The sequence below is a fragment of the Poecilia reticulata genome, linkage group LG7 (genome assembly GCF_000633615.1).
Source record: "Poecilia reticulata strain Guanapo linkage group LG7, Guppy_female_1.0+MT, whole genome shotgun sequence".
Lineage (NCBI taxonomy): Eukaryota > Metazoa > Chordata > Actinopteri > Cyprinodontiformes > Poeciliidae > Poecilia > Poecilia reticulata.
Window position 1 is genome coordinate 14,465,249 of NC_024337.1, and position 15,633 is coordinate 14,480,881.

The 15,633-nt window shown below is 39.2% G+C and overlaps 1 protein-coding gene across 1 annotated transcript in view; it reads left to right on the forward strand.

The window, feature by feature from the left end:
- Positions 1 to 388: 388 nt before the first annotated feature.
- tshz2 (teashirt zinc finger homeobox 2) overlaps positions 389 to 15,633 on the forward strand; it is a 55,441-nt gene continuing 40,196 nt past the window's right edge. Inside the window, exon 1 of the mRNA XM_008414560.2 lies at positions 389 to 1,148. Within this exon, the coding sequence (XP_008412782.1) occupies positions 1,109 to 1,148 (40 nt within the window). The 5' untranslated portion in view covers positions 389 to 1,108. The remainder of the gene's footprint in view (positions 1,149 to 15,633) is intronic.

Below are 15,633 nucleotides of genomic sequence, written 5' to 3' on the forward strand. Positions count from 1 at the left end.
TTCCACTCAACTTTCTATCCAAAACACTGTGTGCTTCCACCTTCCTTAGCAATTATGTTTTATATATCATTGTATGTTCTTATAAAATAATTTTTTTCAGTTAACTTAAAAGAAATGTTTTGAAATATATAATTGTGTGTGTAATGCATTTGACGGAGTTGCATTTTTGAGTTGTAATGAAGGTAAATTAGCTTTTCAGTGATATTTTAATTTATTGAAATGCACCTGAATCTTCTTACAACCGGCGTGTGATTCGAGGAACTTCATTCATTTTTCTTTCTTTCGCTTTTTTTTTTTTTTTTTTTTTTTTTGAGATATTTCAAACTTCTTCCAGCGAGCAGAGCGGAAGCTGTGAGGCAGAAAAGCCAGAGAAAAGCAGAGAGTGACAGAAAGCAGCCGCGGCACACACAGCCCCGGCTCCCGTGTCTTTTCTCTGGCCTCTGTTCCTTTAATAAACTCATGGTTATCTAGTGTAACAAATGTCTCGCTGCCATCATCAAGTCCAGGCGAGGAGGGAGGAGTTTTTAATGTTCAGTTTGTTCTATGGATCGATGTCTGCTGGCATCGCCTCTCCCCCTCCGCCTGCACCGTGCGTAATCCACCGTACCATTACCAGAACGCCTTGTCTTCATTTTTACGCGCACATTTTTATCCACGGACGCAAGAAAACCACAACAGCCGCTCTGCCCGGACTCTCTGACTGACTGACACACATCGATCAACGTACGAGGCACTGATGGACAAAAGCGGATGGTGAAAAGAGACGACTCGCAGCCCGGAGGAAGAGGAAGAAGAGGAAGGTGAACAGAGAGAGCCCGCGGTTGAAACATCTGCTCCTCGCTTTTGAAAACGATCCCTTCTTTGGATTCTTTTCCTTCTTCCTTTTTCTTTTTTTTTTTTTTTTTGTTAAAACAGAACGCACCGAGCAACTCGGGAGAGGGAGAAATAGAGACTTAACACACACTCCGCACTCCCTGCTCCGTGTGCGTGCGGTTGAGTGTGTGTGTGTGTGTGTGTGTATGCATGGACTATCGTACAGACCGCATTCAGATTTCACCTGGACACAGTGAAGTGAGCTGCGACTCCAGAAAGAGAAAGAAAAGCAAAAATGCCACGGAGGAAGCAGCAGGCTCCCAAACGGGCTGCGGGTAAGCGACAAAAAGAAAACCTTAACACGAGTGGGATTTCTTTTTTTTTTTTTCTTTTCTTTTCTGTGTGGAAACCGGTTTTAAACACAATTCAAACTTTAATCCAGTGGGACCCCCCTCCTCCTCCTTCACCCCTCCGCCTCCTTCCTCCTGTGTGTCCCAAGGAGCCCCCAGCTAAGCAGGAATTTTGTAGTTTATTCAGGACAGAGTTATATAACTGTAAATAATCTGAACGCAGACTCCGAACAGCTGTATTTTCTTCAGGGACCTCCGGATGGGACCCATCAGGGTTCACTTTGGGCTCAGGTCCAATGTTACAGCAGCAAGGTGGGGGGTACATGTAGCATAAAACAAATTATCCAAACAGTTATGAGGGGGGGGTGGAGGGGGTAATAATATGATGATAAATAAAGTAATGAGCTTGGTAAACAATAAATAAAATGCATAACTTGATCTAATTGTTTTTCTTAAACTTAAAGCTGCTAAAGTAAATAATACTGATTTGTACTTTAGGAATGTTATATGAACATATAATATTTATTCATTGTTATTCTGATTAGGAGGATTAGACTTAAGCAGAAATATAAAAACCTGATACAGAACTAAGTGATAGTTTTTTTTGCAGAATGTCAAACAGTTATGTTATTGTCTGTCTTCTTGAGCAGCAGTGGAAATATAATAATATGCTATTAGCCGGGTAATTAGTTGGGCTTTCTGCTGCTTTAACCAGCAAGCAGTTTTTGGTTTTTACTTTCAGAATTGTAAATATTTACAAAATTAGAATATTATTTATTTTGTAAGTGAATGAAAAGTGTAGTTCCCTTCTTTTAGCCAGCTGACTGGCAGTGTGCAGCAGCAGGCCGGGGAGGGAGGGAAAGGTTAAGGTTACTCTATTAACGTGCAAAGTCGGGTGAAAAATCTGGTCACTTTGGTTCTTTCTCTTTAGCAGATCATAAGAACGTATTCAGGGAAAATGTAAGTGATTTGAAAAGTCGATACCTGAATACCCGGCCCACATCTAAAAAAGAGTTAAAGGCATAATTGTTGTTTATTCCTTCCTTTATGATGCTAAAAGCAGCCACAGGGCGTTTATTCACTCACTGTTTAGAAACTTTTTCTCACAGCTGAAGAAAAAAACAACAAAATCTCTGAGGGTGTTTCGATTTGACCCGCATGAAGAAGAGAGGGGCTGAAAGATGTGCTGCTGCCGCTGTATCCGTAGCAGATGAACTCTGTATGAACTCTTCATAATCTTATGGACAAATGGAGAATGGGTTGCACTCCCTCACACACACAGACACACTACACACTTACTTACGTGAGGTCTATCCAGGAGAAAAAGAGTAAAGCACACCTCCACAACACACCGGATTTATTTTATTTTTTTGTGCAGAAGGCCACATCGTTTGCTTGTGGAACTCATCATCTTCATCTTCTGATGCTTTTTTTTATGATCTCATGTTTACAGCAATAGAAAAAAAAAAAAAAAGTAGAAAAATTCTGACCACAGTCACACAACTCAACGTAACACCGCCTCTTTCATTTCCTGCACTCCATTTTTCCTGAAACTTCCCTTAAAACAAACAGCTTCAGCAGTGATGGAGCTGCTGGATTAAACCCAGATTGATCAAGGGCATTCCGGCGTTCTGAGGATGCAATTACTTGGTTGTGGTGCGTCGAGGAGTTATCAGTCTTTATTACGGCTGCGGATGCAGCAACCAGATGGCGATTGTTCTCTGCCAAATAATAGCATCTCTTTGCAGCCGCTTAAGATACTGAGACCCTTATCTGCCCGACACACTCTCAGTTTACACACACGCTCGCTCACATCGCCATACATTCGCACAGTAAATATTTTTTTTCTCGTTTCAACCCCTCCCCCCCCCACCTCACACCCCGAGGCTTCGGAAAATCCGCCTTTTCTGCGAAACAATGCCCCCAGCTTTTATTCGGAGAACTTTTGAGAAGATGCCTAAGTGATCCCTTTACACGCTCTCAGCTGCCTCGCCTGTACTCTGGTAAATGTGTCAGCCCTACAGAGAAATAAGCCTTCCAGAAGAGTTTCTTCATTGTTGAGGTAATTGTCTCCTCTTTGACAGGCACATTCATCAGTGGCTTAATGGTCAATCAAAAGTTGGCAGGCAGAGTGTTTTCATTCTTTCCTATCCACTACATTAGGAATACTTAATCAAAATGTCTCCCGGTAATGGCTGTGAAGAGTTCATGACTGACTGATCCGTTGTCTGTGCCGATAGAAAATTAACAGCTCGGCACCGGAGAGATGTGGGCCCGCAGATAAACAAATTGTGCATTAATATTTCATCTTCAAGACCTGGGATGTGCTATCAAGCGGTGGAATATTCCTGGGCTGTGTTGTCATTTTTCTCGCTTTTTTTTTTTTTTTTTTGCCCCCCTCCCCTTTTCACCCCCCCACTACTACTCACCCCTCTTCCCCACTCCTTCTCTCCTGTATTCTTGAAGGCTCTTTGCAGCTGTAACTCATTTCACTTGATGACTTTACTGGGGTTACAGAGAGTGACGACAAATTGATTACCTGGCAGAGCAAGAACGGAGCGAGGAGAGGCGCGGGCTGACAGTCATGTTATAATAATATGTTTAATGATGTGTGGAGGGGGAACAAGGAGAGAGCAGTATTGGAATAAGAGCATGGAAGATGCAAAGGAATAGGTTTCATTTTTTTTCCTTTTTTTTTGTCTTTGGTGGCGCTCTTAAAGATGCAGCATCTCTCTCTTGGTGAAAATTGTTTTTTTTTTTTTTTTTTCCTCCAAAACGAACCCCATTCCCAGTTTAGACATTTATCCTCCGGATTCAGCATCCTGTTTGCTTGTCCTTTTTTAGGGATTGTAATATCACGACCCTCCTCCTCCCCCCCACACCCCTTCCACAAATACCTAGTAATATTTGTGAATGCTTGCACAAGTAAAGGCCCGGTTATTCACAGATTTACTTCCTTTGTAAACATGGTCTGTATGGTAATTTAGAATGCCAATTACTCACCGGTGCAGAATAGGCTGCACTAAAGCTTTGCTTTATTACTGGGCAAGCATCACAAAGCCAGAGGCTAACAGGCCRCCGTGTCCAAGATGGAATTTGTGTATCAGGTTTATATACGGTGTAAACACGAAGCCCTATAAGTGCTYGGGATGCATTTTTGAGTGAAGGGGGCCATATGTTATTCTGTGGCCGTGGGAGTACTCCCCTCACAGTTTTTTTTTTTTTTTTTTTTTTTTTTTTTTTTTACAATAGCTCCGTGCTTCAAGCCGTTAGCCCAATTTGCTGTTAACAAGATAAATTGGAGAACAGACAAAGGCATTAAGTGTTGCAGTGCCAGCTAGTGACTGACAGCAGCTTGTGGGAATTGGCTAGCAGAAACTCCTCCTAAGTGGTTTGTTCAGGAAAAACATCCTACGATCAAGGCAGATGTTGTTTATCCAGTTTAAGTAGAAAAAGGGAAGTAGGCTCGGGATGAGAAAATCTGCGGGGAAAGCAGCAGAAAACGTAAGGCCTGGAAATATCAGATTAGGACTCGTTCAGTTGTCTCTTTTTTTCTTTGACTAAATTTCAAAGAAGTTTGAGGGAAAAAAAGAAGCAGATTAAAAATAATCTGTGTTTAGAAAAAAACTAGACAATTTGTTTTGTTATTTTATTTTTTTTGTTTCTTTCTTCCATGTAAATATTCTCAACAGCTCCTGAGTTTGAACACAAGGACCTTATGTTGCCTCTAAATCCAGGTCTGCTGTGTCCGGATTCTGCTGGGCCTGTCGGGTTCTTAGATCGTTTATTTTCTGTTCTCACGGCTCAGATTGAAGTGGGCATGATTTCACAAACAATTTGCGTTGGATTACAGTGGAAAGTGAAATACTTTGGCCACTTTTGAATGAAAATCTTTCAGTAATCTCACAGTTCAACTCTTGTAAGAGACTTTTAAGTATATYTTTAAGTATTTGCTCGAATGAGGCCTGGGCCAGCATGGGATCCTCATGCTATTATAAACATGGGTAGCATTCACGCTGCTGCTGCTGCAGCAACAACAAGCAAACATTGATTCTTACAGTTAAATCTCCAATATTTATTTTTATTTTGATTGTGATACACAGATTTACAAAAAATATAGAACTCTGGCKAAATTCAATAGTTGCTTATTGCACAGTATTTATTTTATTTATTTATTTATTTTAGCATATTTGTTCTTTATAGAGTAACTCTGGGATTATWATACATTGAAATTAGCAGGTTATTAGTCAGTCTATTTGCCTAGATAGCTAGCCTGCAGTCTGCTGCTTAACATTTATGCCAATGGTAGTTTTCCACCTGTAGTTTTATGACATCAATAACATTATTAGAAACTAATAATGGTTGTATTTTACTTTCCACGTCAGCTAAATTTGAGTTTGTTGTAAACACAGGGAATGTCTGATAGTCATCTTTCAGTCAGCTGWTTGGAAGTGAGCAGCAACAAGCGGGGGAGGGGGAGATGTATTCACCTATTTACCTCGGGTCACATTTGCACATTGTCTTGCTATATTATTGCCAGTGCCGTAAAGGTGATAGAAATTGTGCTTCTTTTAAAAAAAWAAWAATAATAATAATGTAAATGTGAGAAAACATGCACAGTTAAAAGAAATAAATACATTCTGCAGCTACTTTTATTCCTTGTCACATTCCAAAATTTGGACACACCTTTTTTTTGCATTTGTTTTATATTAGGATTTATCACAATTCTCAGTGGGCAAATTGCAATCACTAAGGACTGCTTGGAAGCAATATTCGGTTGAATATTATATTTCAACCCTCATGCAGTTCTGCTATGCAGATCGATAATATATTTGACCACTTGTATGGACTCCTATTGCCCTTAATGGCCAAACCTAATGTATATTTTTACTGTCTGAGGTGGTAAAGCTCACAGAGTGGAGAGGAGGTTTTGAAATGGCACAGATAGAAAAGAGCCAGAGGAATGTAGGTTAACCAGAACTGGTGCGATCATTTTAGAAATAGTATTTGCAATTAGATGTTTTCCTGATTTTGTGCGGGTCGTTTGTCACAAAATTTAAAATTAGGAAGTTGTTTTTGCTCTTTTATATTTGAGTTGAAATTAAATTTGTGATTTTAAGGCAGAATTAATTTCTGGTGTTGGTAAAGGGGATTGTTTTGTTCTTATTTATCTGATGTTTCTACTGTAATAATCATTGCAAATTCTGCCAAAACATAACAAATGACTCATTTATTTCTTTTTGATGTTTGAAAATCCTCCGAATTTAGGAAGGAATCCATAAAAACAAGGAGGCAAGCCTCCCGTTTGGCCTTGAAAATCATGCTACAGTTGAAGCAGTTTTAAGACGCATTTTTTATCAGCTCTGAAAAACCTGTTTAACACCAGATCACATACCTTTGGGTTCGTTAGTGTACTTCTTTCATAGCCTTAAGAGAACTTTAGATAAAGTTACAGGGGAGCGTTATCATTAGCAGTCATTAAAATGTGTGTTGCATCTCTCTGAATTCATGTCAACAAGGCGTATGTTTTGTTTTGATCAAATCCAGCCGTGAAATTTTTTAGTAGCTTGTGAGCAAAAGGAAACTTTCACTTTGTTGCAAAGCTTGCAATTCTCCCAACTTTCAAGCGCGCCCATAGAGACGCTCCTTAATAACTTTCTCCTCATCAGCTAGTTTTGTGTCTGCAGCAGGGGGAAAAAAAGTAGCATGGAGTCAGGTGGCGTTAGGATGATCTCGGTGCGTTTTATCATACATGTAGGTGACAGGTTTAGATAGCGAGTGGTTTGTGGAAGCCTTTTGTTTGCGCGCGAGGCCAACGAGGCGGTGCGCTGTCTAGGTGATAAGAAGCGAGACTCCCGTTGCCCTCCAGCGCAGTGATCTCGCTCTCCTGTGTGGAAAAAAAAAAAAAGCAGCCTGTTATGATGGGTCTCAAGGCAAGTTTCCTGCGCCATGTTGCACCTCTCTACAGCAACCGCTCATTCACCTCTCCTTCCCTCTGAGACCTGTACTAGTTTCCAGGCAAATGACACAATTTGATATGCCGTCGGAGGTGATTCATGTGGATAATGTTTCCGTGTGATCATTGCTGCAGAAAAGCCACTATTTCTTGTTATGTTTTTCTTTTTTTTTTCCCTCTCTTTTACTCATTAAGCCTGACAATAACTGGAATATTGGGAGAGTTTATTGCGGGGAGGCTGAAACTCATTATTTCTGCCAGACATTCCAAGTACAAAAGAAATTATGTTATGGTATTTTGTCGAGGTCCCTACAGATATAATGATTTACAGAGGAATATGGGGAGGAGACTTTATAGCTTAGATTGTTCATTTATGTGGATTTAGAGGATAAGAGTGCAAGGCAAGCTTGCAGTTAATACAGTAGCACAGTGGGCCTGCTATTGATTTCCACAGAGCAGGTACAGTTTGTCGTGGTTTATGGTAAAACTCACTGCAGCTCATATGCTTTGTGTTATTCCAATGATATTCATTTCCCACTACAGTTTAGAACTTGGTAATTTATATCCTCTGCAGTTGTGTCAACATGTAATCTGTGTCCATACAAAGTTGAGATGATTTAAGTGAAGACATCCATCTTGCAGTAGTTGACCTACATGCGTAGTCAGGCAGAGGGCATGTATGCAGGCCATATGGTTTGGAGGTTTCTCGAAAACAATCACAGCCGGATCAGGTTAGCCTAACCGGAGATGTCTTTTTGAAAGAGGTCCTTAGGAGCTTTAAAAATCAGGCCTCTCTGATTTCAGACAGGCAGCGAACGGGCTGGCGTTCCTCTTCTGCCTTCATTCAAATGGAAGAACACTGAATGCATTTCTCCAAACTGTAATTAAAATAATCAGGATTTCAATCTAAAAAAAAAAAAAAAAGCATGGACCAGTTACCTGTAGTAAGCATGCCAAGCTTTTAAAAATACCCACGGCATTGAAATTTTCCATCATGCTGTTCCTACAGTTTATTCTACAGAAGGTTCTTTTATGAAGGTGCCAGAGGAAGTTTTCTTGTTTGGAGCAGATTTGCCCTGGACTGAACCTCCCTTACCTGTTTCTGGCAGGCTTGTAATAAAAGGACATTTTAACATCATGCTTGGCCTCACTGTGTGCAAATTTATCACAGTTCTAAATATTAGTTTTGCTTAAATGTGTTACAATTATGCAAGGAGTGTTATTAGAGGCTGAAGTTAATGCACAAGAGCAGCTTAGATGTAAGCAGTTTTATTTTTATTATTAGTAGAAGTAGCGGTGGAAGTAATAATACCATATAGTATGTTATTTATATTAACAGACAAATTACCTTTATTTAATGATGTCACAGACAATTACAGTCTGCAGCTGAACACACATTGAGACTGTTGAGTTTATATGAGCAAAGAGGAAACTCTAAGCTGTTTCATTAGCTTTTAAATATCTTATACGTGCAGTTCATTTATGCGTAGGGCTTTTCTTGTGGAGGACTGCAGGAAGTTTTGTCTTTGTCTCTTTGATGAATTAATGTGATTAACAAAATAGAGGTAATTCAGCTATAAAAAAAAAAAGTGTATTATCTTGGAGTAGAAGCAGACCCAAGCTGGGAAGAAATCCAACAGGCAAAGTTGGTTTATTTGTACAGGACATTTTAGCAACAGGCAATTCAAGCTGCTTTACATGATGAGGAAACAAGAAACTACATTTTTTCTCAAATGTTGTCATCAGAATGATCAAAAATCATCATAAAATATTGGAATGAAGACTTTGTTTAATCTGTGTTCCAGTTATTAAGACAAACACCATCACATACATCCAAATAGAAATAACTCACCTTGTAGCTGTTTTGTGGCAGCGGACTATTCCTGTAGTTTATGTACGTACATAGTGAAGGCAAACTGAATTTTAATAGTCTTCCTTGGCAGTTATAAAGTCTAAAATGCTGCTGTGTTTAACATTTAGCACTCATTGGTGGTTGAATGTCCGTTATATACTCGGCCCTAGAGATGCTGCGTTTGATAGATGATAAAAAAAAATTGGAGTGTGTAAAACCATTGTTCTTATATATGCTTTTAATGGTGATTTCATTTTAAAGTGATTATATAACAGTCGTGAATAGTTTAATACCTGGTTTCAGGAAACTATTAGTCATTCCTGTACGTTTCTGTAGTTAACCAGGAATAATGTTGGTTATTCGGAAAGTTATGGGTGGAAGGTAAAGGAGTGCCTCCCATTAATGTTATTACTAACTTGGCATTTCTATTATGTTACATCAGCAGATAGCTCTGCTAACGACCAGTTAATAAAAGTTTTTTTTTACTCTGTGTTATTCTACACAGGCAGCAACAAAATCAAAATATTGTAAAGCTCTGCACAATAAGGCTGTTGATTGAAAAACGTCCAAAACTGGATTGTTACTCATTTTCCTTGAGTCAAGTTATAGATAACATTTTTATAATGTAATTTAGCAGCAATAACTAGGAATTGCTGCTATCYTGTGGTAAATAAAAGGAAGGAAATCATGTTACATATTCATTTTTATTTTTACCGTTACCCTGAGAATCTCACCCCAGCCTATATTCCTACTGCTAAAGTTAAACTTCACCTGACGCACSGCGATGTTAAACTTCTGCTAATGAACGTGACATTTCTCTTTAATACGCGAGCGCCTAAAGACGGAGAAAACATTAATCTTAAGTTATCCGGCGGTGTACCTGATTTGCTTCTTATCAAATCCTTAATGAGCTTCAATTAAGATTTATTATGCAAATTAACCCTCAGCTGCTGCAGACTGCGGGAGCAGGAGCTATGACAATATTGTGCTAATGGCGTGATCTGTAACAATTACAAAGGTAAACTGCCGTCGCACTGCATGCTCCGCGAGTCTCTGGGAGGTCAGACTGCTAAATATGCAGTCAGGTGTTGTGSAGGTTTYGAAAATTATTTATCAAGTYTCTGCTGAGGTGCATTGTCGAAATCAGCAGATCTAATAGTGAGTATTAAATTGGACATACAAAATACACACCAAATCTAGGATGTCTTGYGCTTACTATTAATGAMAWATAGAATAKCTTATTGGACTAGCAGTGACAACATTTTTTCTAATTGTTGTGTTTTAATAAGCAATAAACACCAACTCCCAACCAGTATGGGTTTTCTGATTGCTATGGTTACCACAAATGATGAGGTCACAGCCAGACTCTGTGCTGCTGGACGCTTTGCTCTTCCACTGTATGAAGTTGTGAACCTTGCACCTTTTGTAACTTCATTTAGCACCAGGCTGATGGTTTCCTGACAGCTTTATGGCCGACATGTTTTACGAGTCGTCATGCAGTACAATTACATGGAAGCTAATTTGATGAATCCAGTCAATGTTCCAGCGTTGCTGTTCACCTCGATGGCCTCTGATCGTCTGWCTCTCTCTTCTGGGGTCAAACAGAGGCTTTCACTCTCTGTACAATCCAGCCACTCTCTGGCAGCGAAAAAAATTTCTCCCACATTATGCCTTTTAATACCGCCAAGCTGCCTTTGGTGAAAACTAAGTCCTCTGATAGAGATCATCAGCCAGTTACAGCAGAACAATGGCACCAAATCAGCAGGTCTCATGTCTCAACGAGTTTTAGCTGTACAAGTAAAGGTGAAAAAAAACAAACTCTGTACAACTTTCTTCTTCTTCTTCTTCTTCTTGTAGCTCTGGGAAAAAATTAAGAGACCACTTAAAATGATCGGTTTCTCTGATTTTACTTTTTATAGGTATATGTTTGAGTAAAATGAACATTGTTCTTTCATTCTAACTACTGATAACATGTCTCTGAAATTCCACGCTAAATTTAGCACTTATTTGCAGAAAGTGAGAAATGATCAAAATAACACAAAATGCACCTCAAATAATGCAAAGAAAACAAGTTCACATTCATCTAGAAACAACAATACTAATGTTTTAACTCAGGAAGAGTTCAGAAATCAACATTAGGTGGAATAACCAGGAGGTTTCCAGTGGGGTTCAGTGAAGTGGGCTCTTAATTGTTTTCCAGAGCCGTATTTATAAAATTTATTGAAGAAGCTATCTTGGGGTAACGCCAACAAATAATCAAATTTACTGAAATTAAACATCCCAATAATATATCCTGAATTTATATCATCCTGATATGTATGAAATGATTGTATTTGAATTAAGCAAAACAAGTGTGGACGAGAGTTTAACGTCTGATCTAAATTTATTGTAAATATTTATCAGATAATTCCATTTAGACGTTGATTGATATATTTTGGGCTCTTTAGTTATTTTATCTTGCATAAGCATGTCCACTGCTTCAAATTGAAACGATGCATACCAGGCACTCATGTCAAGGTGGCGTTAATAACTCAGAAGATGTCATGTGGCTTTTGGATATCAAATAATCACCTCACATTTTCTGCTGGTCTTCTCCCCTAATTTAAAGTGAACAGACTTTAAATTAGTTTGCCTTTGACCAATGTCTTAGCTTCTAAACGTTTGTTTAATAGTGAAGTAAAGACACCAATGTGCCATAAAACCAGCACAATAAGTTGTGTGTTGCTGCTCTTCTCTCCATGGAAGCTCTGCTTTGAGGGGTAAAACTTCAGCTTTCTAATTAGCAGAGCTTTCAAATACTGACTGCCTCATTTGATAATTTTTGTTAGCAGCAAACAAGCTTTAATGTCAAACTGAATGTTAAGTGACAAGAATTAGTTTTTCCCCATAGCAGGGGGTCCAGTGGATCATGCACTCTATTAAACACATTATTATTCTGCCCCATGCATCTCTGAGGTGCACTTTGAATTCAAAATAAAGACTCGAATAAAATGAAATTTGCTACTAAAAGGTACTTTTTTTTTCCGATAAAGTAATCCCTGAATGCAAACATGTAGCACATTAAGGGGTTACCTCTTATGTGTTTGCATAATAGATACATTTCACATAAAATGTTTTGTATTATTATTATTATTATTATTTTGCAAAGCATTTGTCAAATAATCTAAACCATGATGTACCCAGGTGTAATGTAGGTGCAAAAATTTCAGCTTTAAAAGGAACAAAATGCCAGAATAATGTTAAAACATATTAAATGAAAATTCGGCACACCTCTTCTCGGATTTTTCTTTTCTTTGTTCCCGCCCCGATGCCGAGCCTAAATTATGTCTGAGGCCCAATGTGGCTCGGTGTTAAGAAGCCTCTCCTTAGGGCTGCGCCTGCCTGTTTGTGTCTGCAGTATGTGCTGAGCTAGTCTGTTGAAACAGCTTAATTGATACTCATTAAACAGCAGTGACAGCTTAGGTGTCCGTGATGAATGTAGAATAATTCTGTTGTACTTACAGCTTGATTAAGGAGAAGCACACAACATGTCGGTGTTTTGTAGCCCATGGCTCGGACTGCGTGCTCTTTGCAGCTACTTAAAGTGATTTCTTGTCAGCTGTGCAACCTCCAAGCCAAATTTTGCAGCTAATCTGAAGCAAAAGTGAGTGAATGAAACAAACAACTTTTCAAACTCTGCTTTCTAATATAGCACTTATTTGCATGATGATTGAAAAAAGCTTTTCTCTTATTCGATTTGGATTTTAATAGATTGTGTGCAGAGTGCAACACCTACCAGTAAACTCCGTCTCAAAATGCGAAATATGATGACTTTTTTGTGTGCGTTTATGCAGCGCCGCTCTGGCATTTTCATACAATAATAAAGTCAATGGATGTCAGGCGGATGAAAAATGTGCATCTTGCATTATTTCAGTTAGAAATTAGAGGCAATTGGAATTGGTTCAAAATTGACTGTCTTTGTAATGAGTGCATGACGAATGGTCTAATTTAGAGAAGAAAATGAATGCTGGGAAACCAAAAATATTATTCTGCGGCATTTTATATGCCATGATATTCCATGAAGATGAACTAATTTCACTAAATACCCCATAAAATCTTCTCATAATATTTTTTCACATCATCATAGCTCACACGTTGGAAGATCAGGTCGCTGGGGGTTGCGGTAGATTTTCAGCTTATCACGTTGATCTGATTTGCCTTTTCTGTTGTCTTTTCTTTGGCAAAACGCTGCATTGGAATTGTTATTAGCCGCATGTTTCAAGGCCAGGGTGGCTTCTTTCATACCGAAGCAAAAAGAACCCTCTTCTCCATTTGGAGAACACATGAAAGACGGGGGGAATTTCCGCAGGGGATGGATTTACAACTTTATCCTCACATGATTAATATTACACAGGGAGGTCTTTGTACAGGAAGCAGCATGTCTAATTATGGCCCAACTGCGTCTCGACTGAGAGCAAACACTGTGCCAAAGGCTGCCGGTGGGGAGTACACCGCCACGTCACATGCATGGTTCATGTGGGCGTGGGGTGATGTCATCGTCACCCAGATTTCACGACGCTGAGGCCGCAACCGAGTGAGCAGCGGCGGTGGTCAGGCTTTTAGTAAAGTGCATCCATCTGGCGTTTGGTTTCTGGCTTCCCTGAAGCGTTTTGGCATCTCTTTTTTCATTCTTTTTCAAGGTTACACATCCTCTACCAAACACATGATGATACCCCATGACCTCACTGATGATAACTATAGTGTGTCTGCACGGTTAAGAGCAGATGCAGATTCATCACCCTCCCCACTTTTACAAGAATTTCAGGGACTTCGTGTCCTCCCACGATTGCCTGTTCGCCATATATCTCAGGCCAGACATCCGAGAGGTTGCTAGCCAGGCCAGCTATAAGTCATGTTGTCTATCAAGATGGGAGCATGTTTCTCTTGATTTTCAGCTGTTACTTGTAAACCAGAACAGCATTCTTAAGATTAACTGAGTGACAGCGAGGCCTCTAAAAGCAAACTATAATAGTGCAATATGTTACAGTCATATTTTATGGCTCTTAGTTTGTAAGGCCAAGTGTTTGTGTGTGTGGGTGTGTGTAAACAGATTGGATTAAGGATCTAAGGAGCCTGCATTGGCCCTCGGGGAGTGTAGAAAATAATGGTGTTGTGTTGCTGCTGTTTTTCATTAGGGGGGTAATGATAATGCAGGTGTACACATCACAATAAAACCTGGCCGGGCCTGGTCATTGTCACGACTGTGCCTTGCATGTGAAAAGTTTTTGTTCTTAAACATCGGATCCAGTGGTGGATTCTTTTTGTGTGCAGTGACAATGAAAGCTTTCCACTGCTGGATTTCACAAAATTCTACTTTCTTTTAAGGCATGCTAAAGAAAGCATTGGCAAATTGGGTTTTGTTTATTTTATTTTTTTGTTGGTGACATCACAAGAGGAACAAGATCAATAGTAAAGACTACGACAGTCGAGCATCTAGAGGAGTAATTCTAAGGAATTTGACTTGGGTGGCAAGGTGTTCAGGCCTAATTTTACTCATTTAAGCCTGGCCTTTTCCATCTGGTTTTTTAATGTGCCCTTCAAGTCGCATCACTCTCAGTAGTTAAGCAATGTTGAGACGTTAACAGGTCTGAAGTTTGCAATGACATTTTCACATCGGTTGCAAGTCTGACCAAAACATAGAACTGGCCTAATTACAAAACTTTTACTTTTTGGAACTTTCAGTTTTACATCCAATGAAACAACTATGGAATATCTTTTTTTAAATATCATAAAGTGTAAAATCCAGCAAAAATATAAATGAGCATTTGTTCTAAAATAAATACTTGGAGAAATACGTTAATGCTGAATCTGAGTCAATCAAACAGAAATTTATTTTCTTTTAAAGAACCACAAGTCTTTGCCTATATCTCTGCAGGTAGAGAAGTTTTATTTACTTCTGAAATAACTCAAAGTTACTCATTATAAAGTTCAGCTTAAGAGGGAATTTGTTTGGTTATTATTACTACGATGCTACATTAAACATTAAGAGCTTCTTATGAACCATTTACAGCCCATAATCCACAAACATTTCTTGTTAATAAATGAAACACACTCTTTAACGGGCGAAAATGCAGATTTCTCTCAGGGTAGCAATTTATGGCTGAGTTACTGCAAATGCCACTTGATGGGTTTTAATGCTATGAAATAAAAATAGAGGAACTTTTAAACCATGTCTATGTGCTTTTATTGACACGTTGTCAAGAAACACTACAGAGAGCTCATTATTTTCTGACTCCTAAATTTCTGTGAGTTGTGTGGTCAACACTTTTTTAATTGCTCCCAAGACTCAATATCTAAATCTTGAGTCCATTTCAGGTCTATGTCAAGTCTTGAGTCTTCAGGCTTCAAATCTAAGTCAAGTCTGAAGTCTTGAGTTTTGAAACTCAAGTGCAACCACAGTCTGAGTGCCAGACTCAAGCTCTTTGTGGTATAAGCTGTTCTGCAGGTGCAGACATAGTGGGACTAACGGCTACAACTGGGCTTGTTATGAGTCTGGCTGCCAGGCAGTGAGCAATACAGCAGTTCTGGAAGAAACCGCGTTGGGACCAAATAAGTATCTTAACTATGCAAGGCATCGAAGAGACCATAAGGTTTTTATAGCGAGTTGGGTCGAAATGATCGCT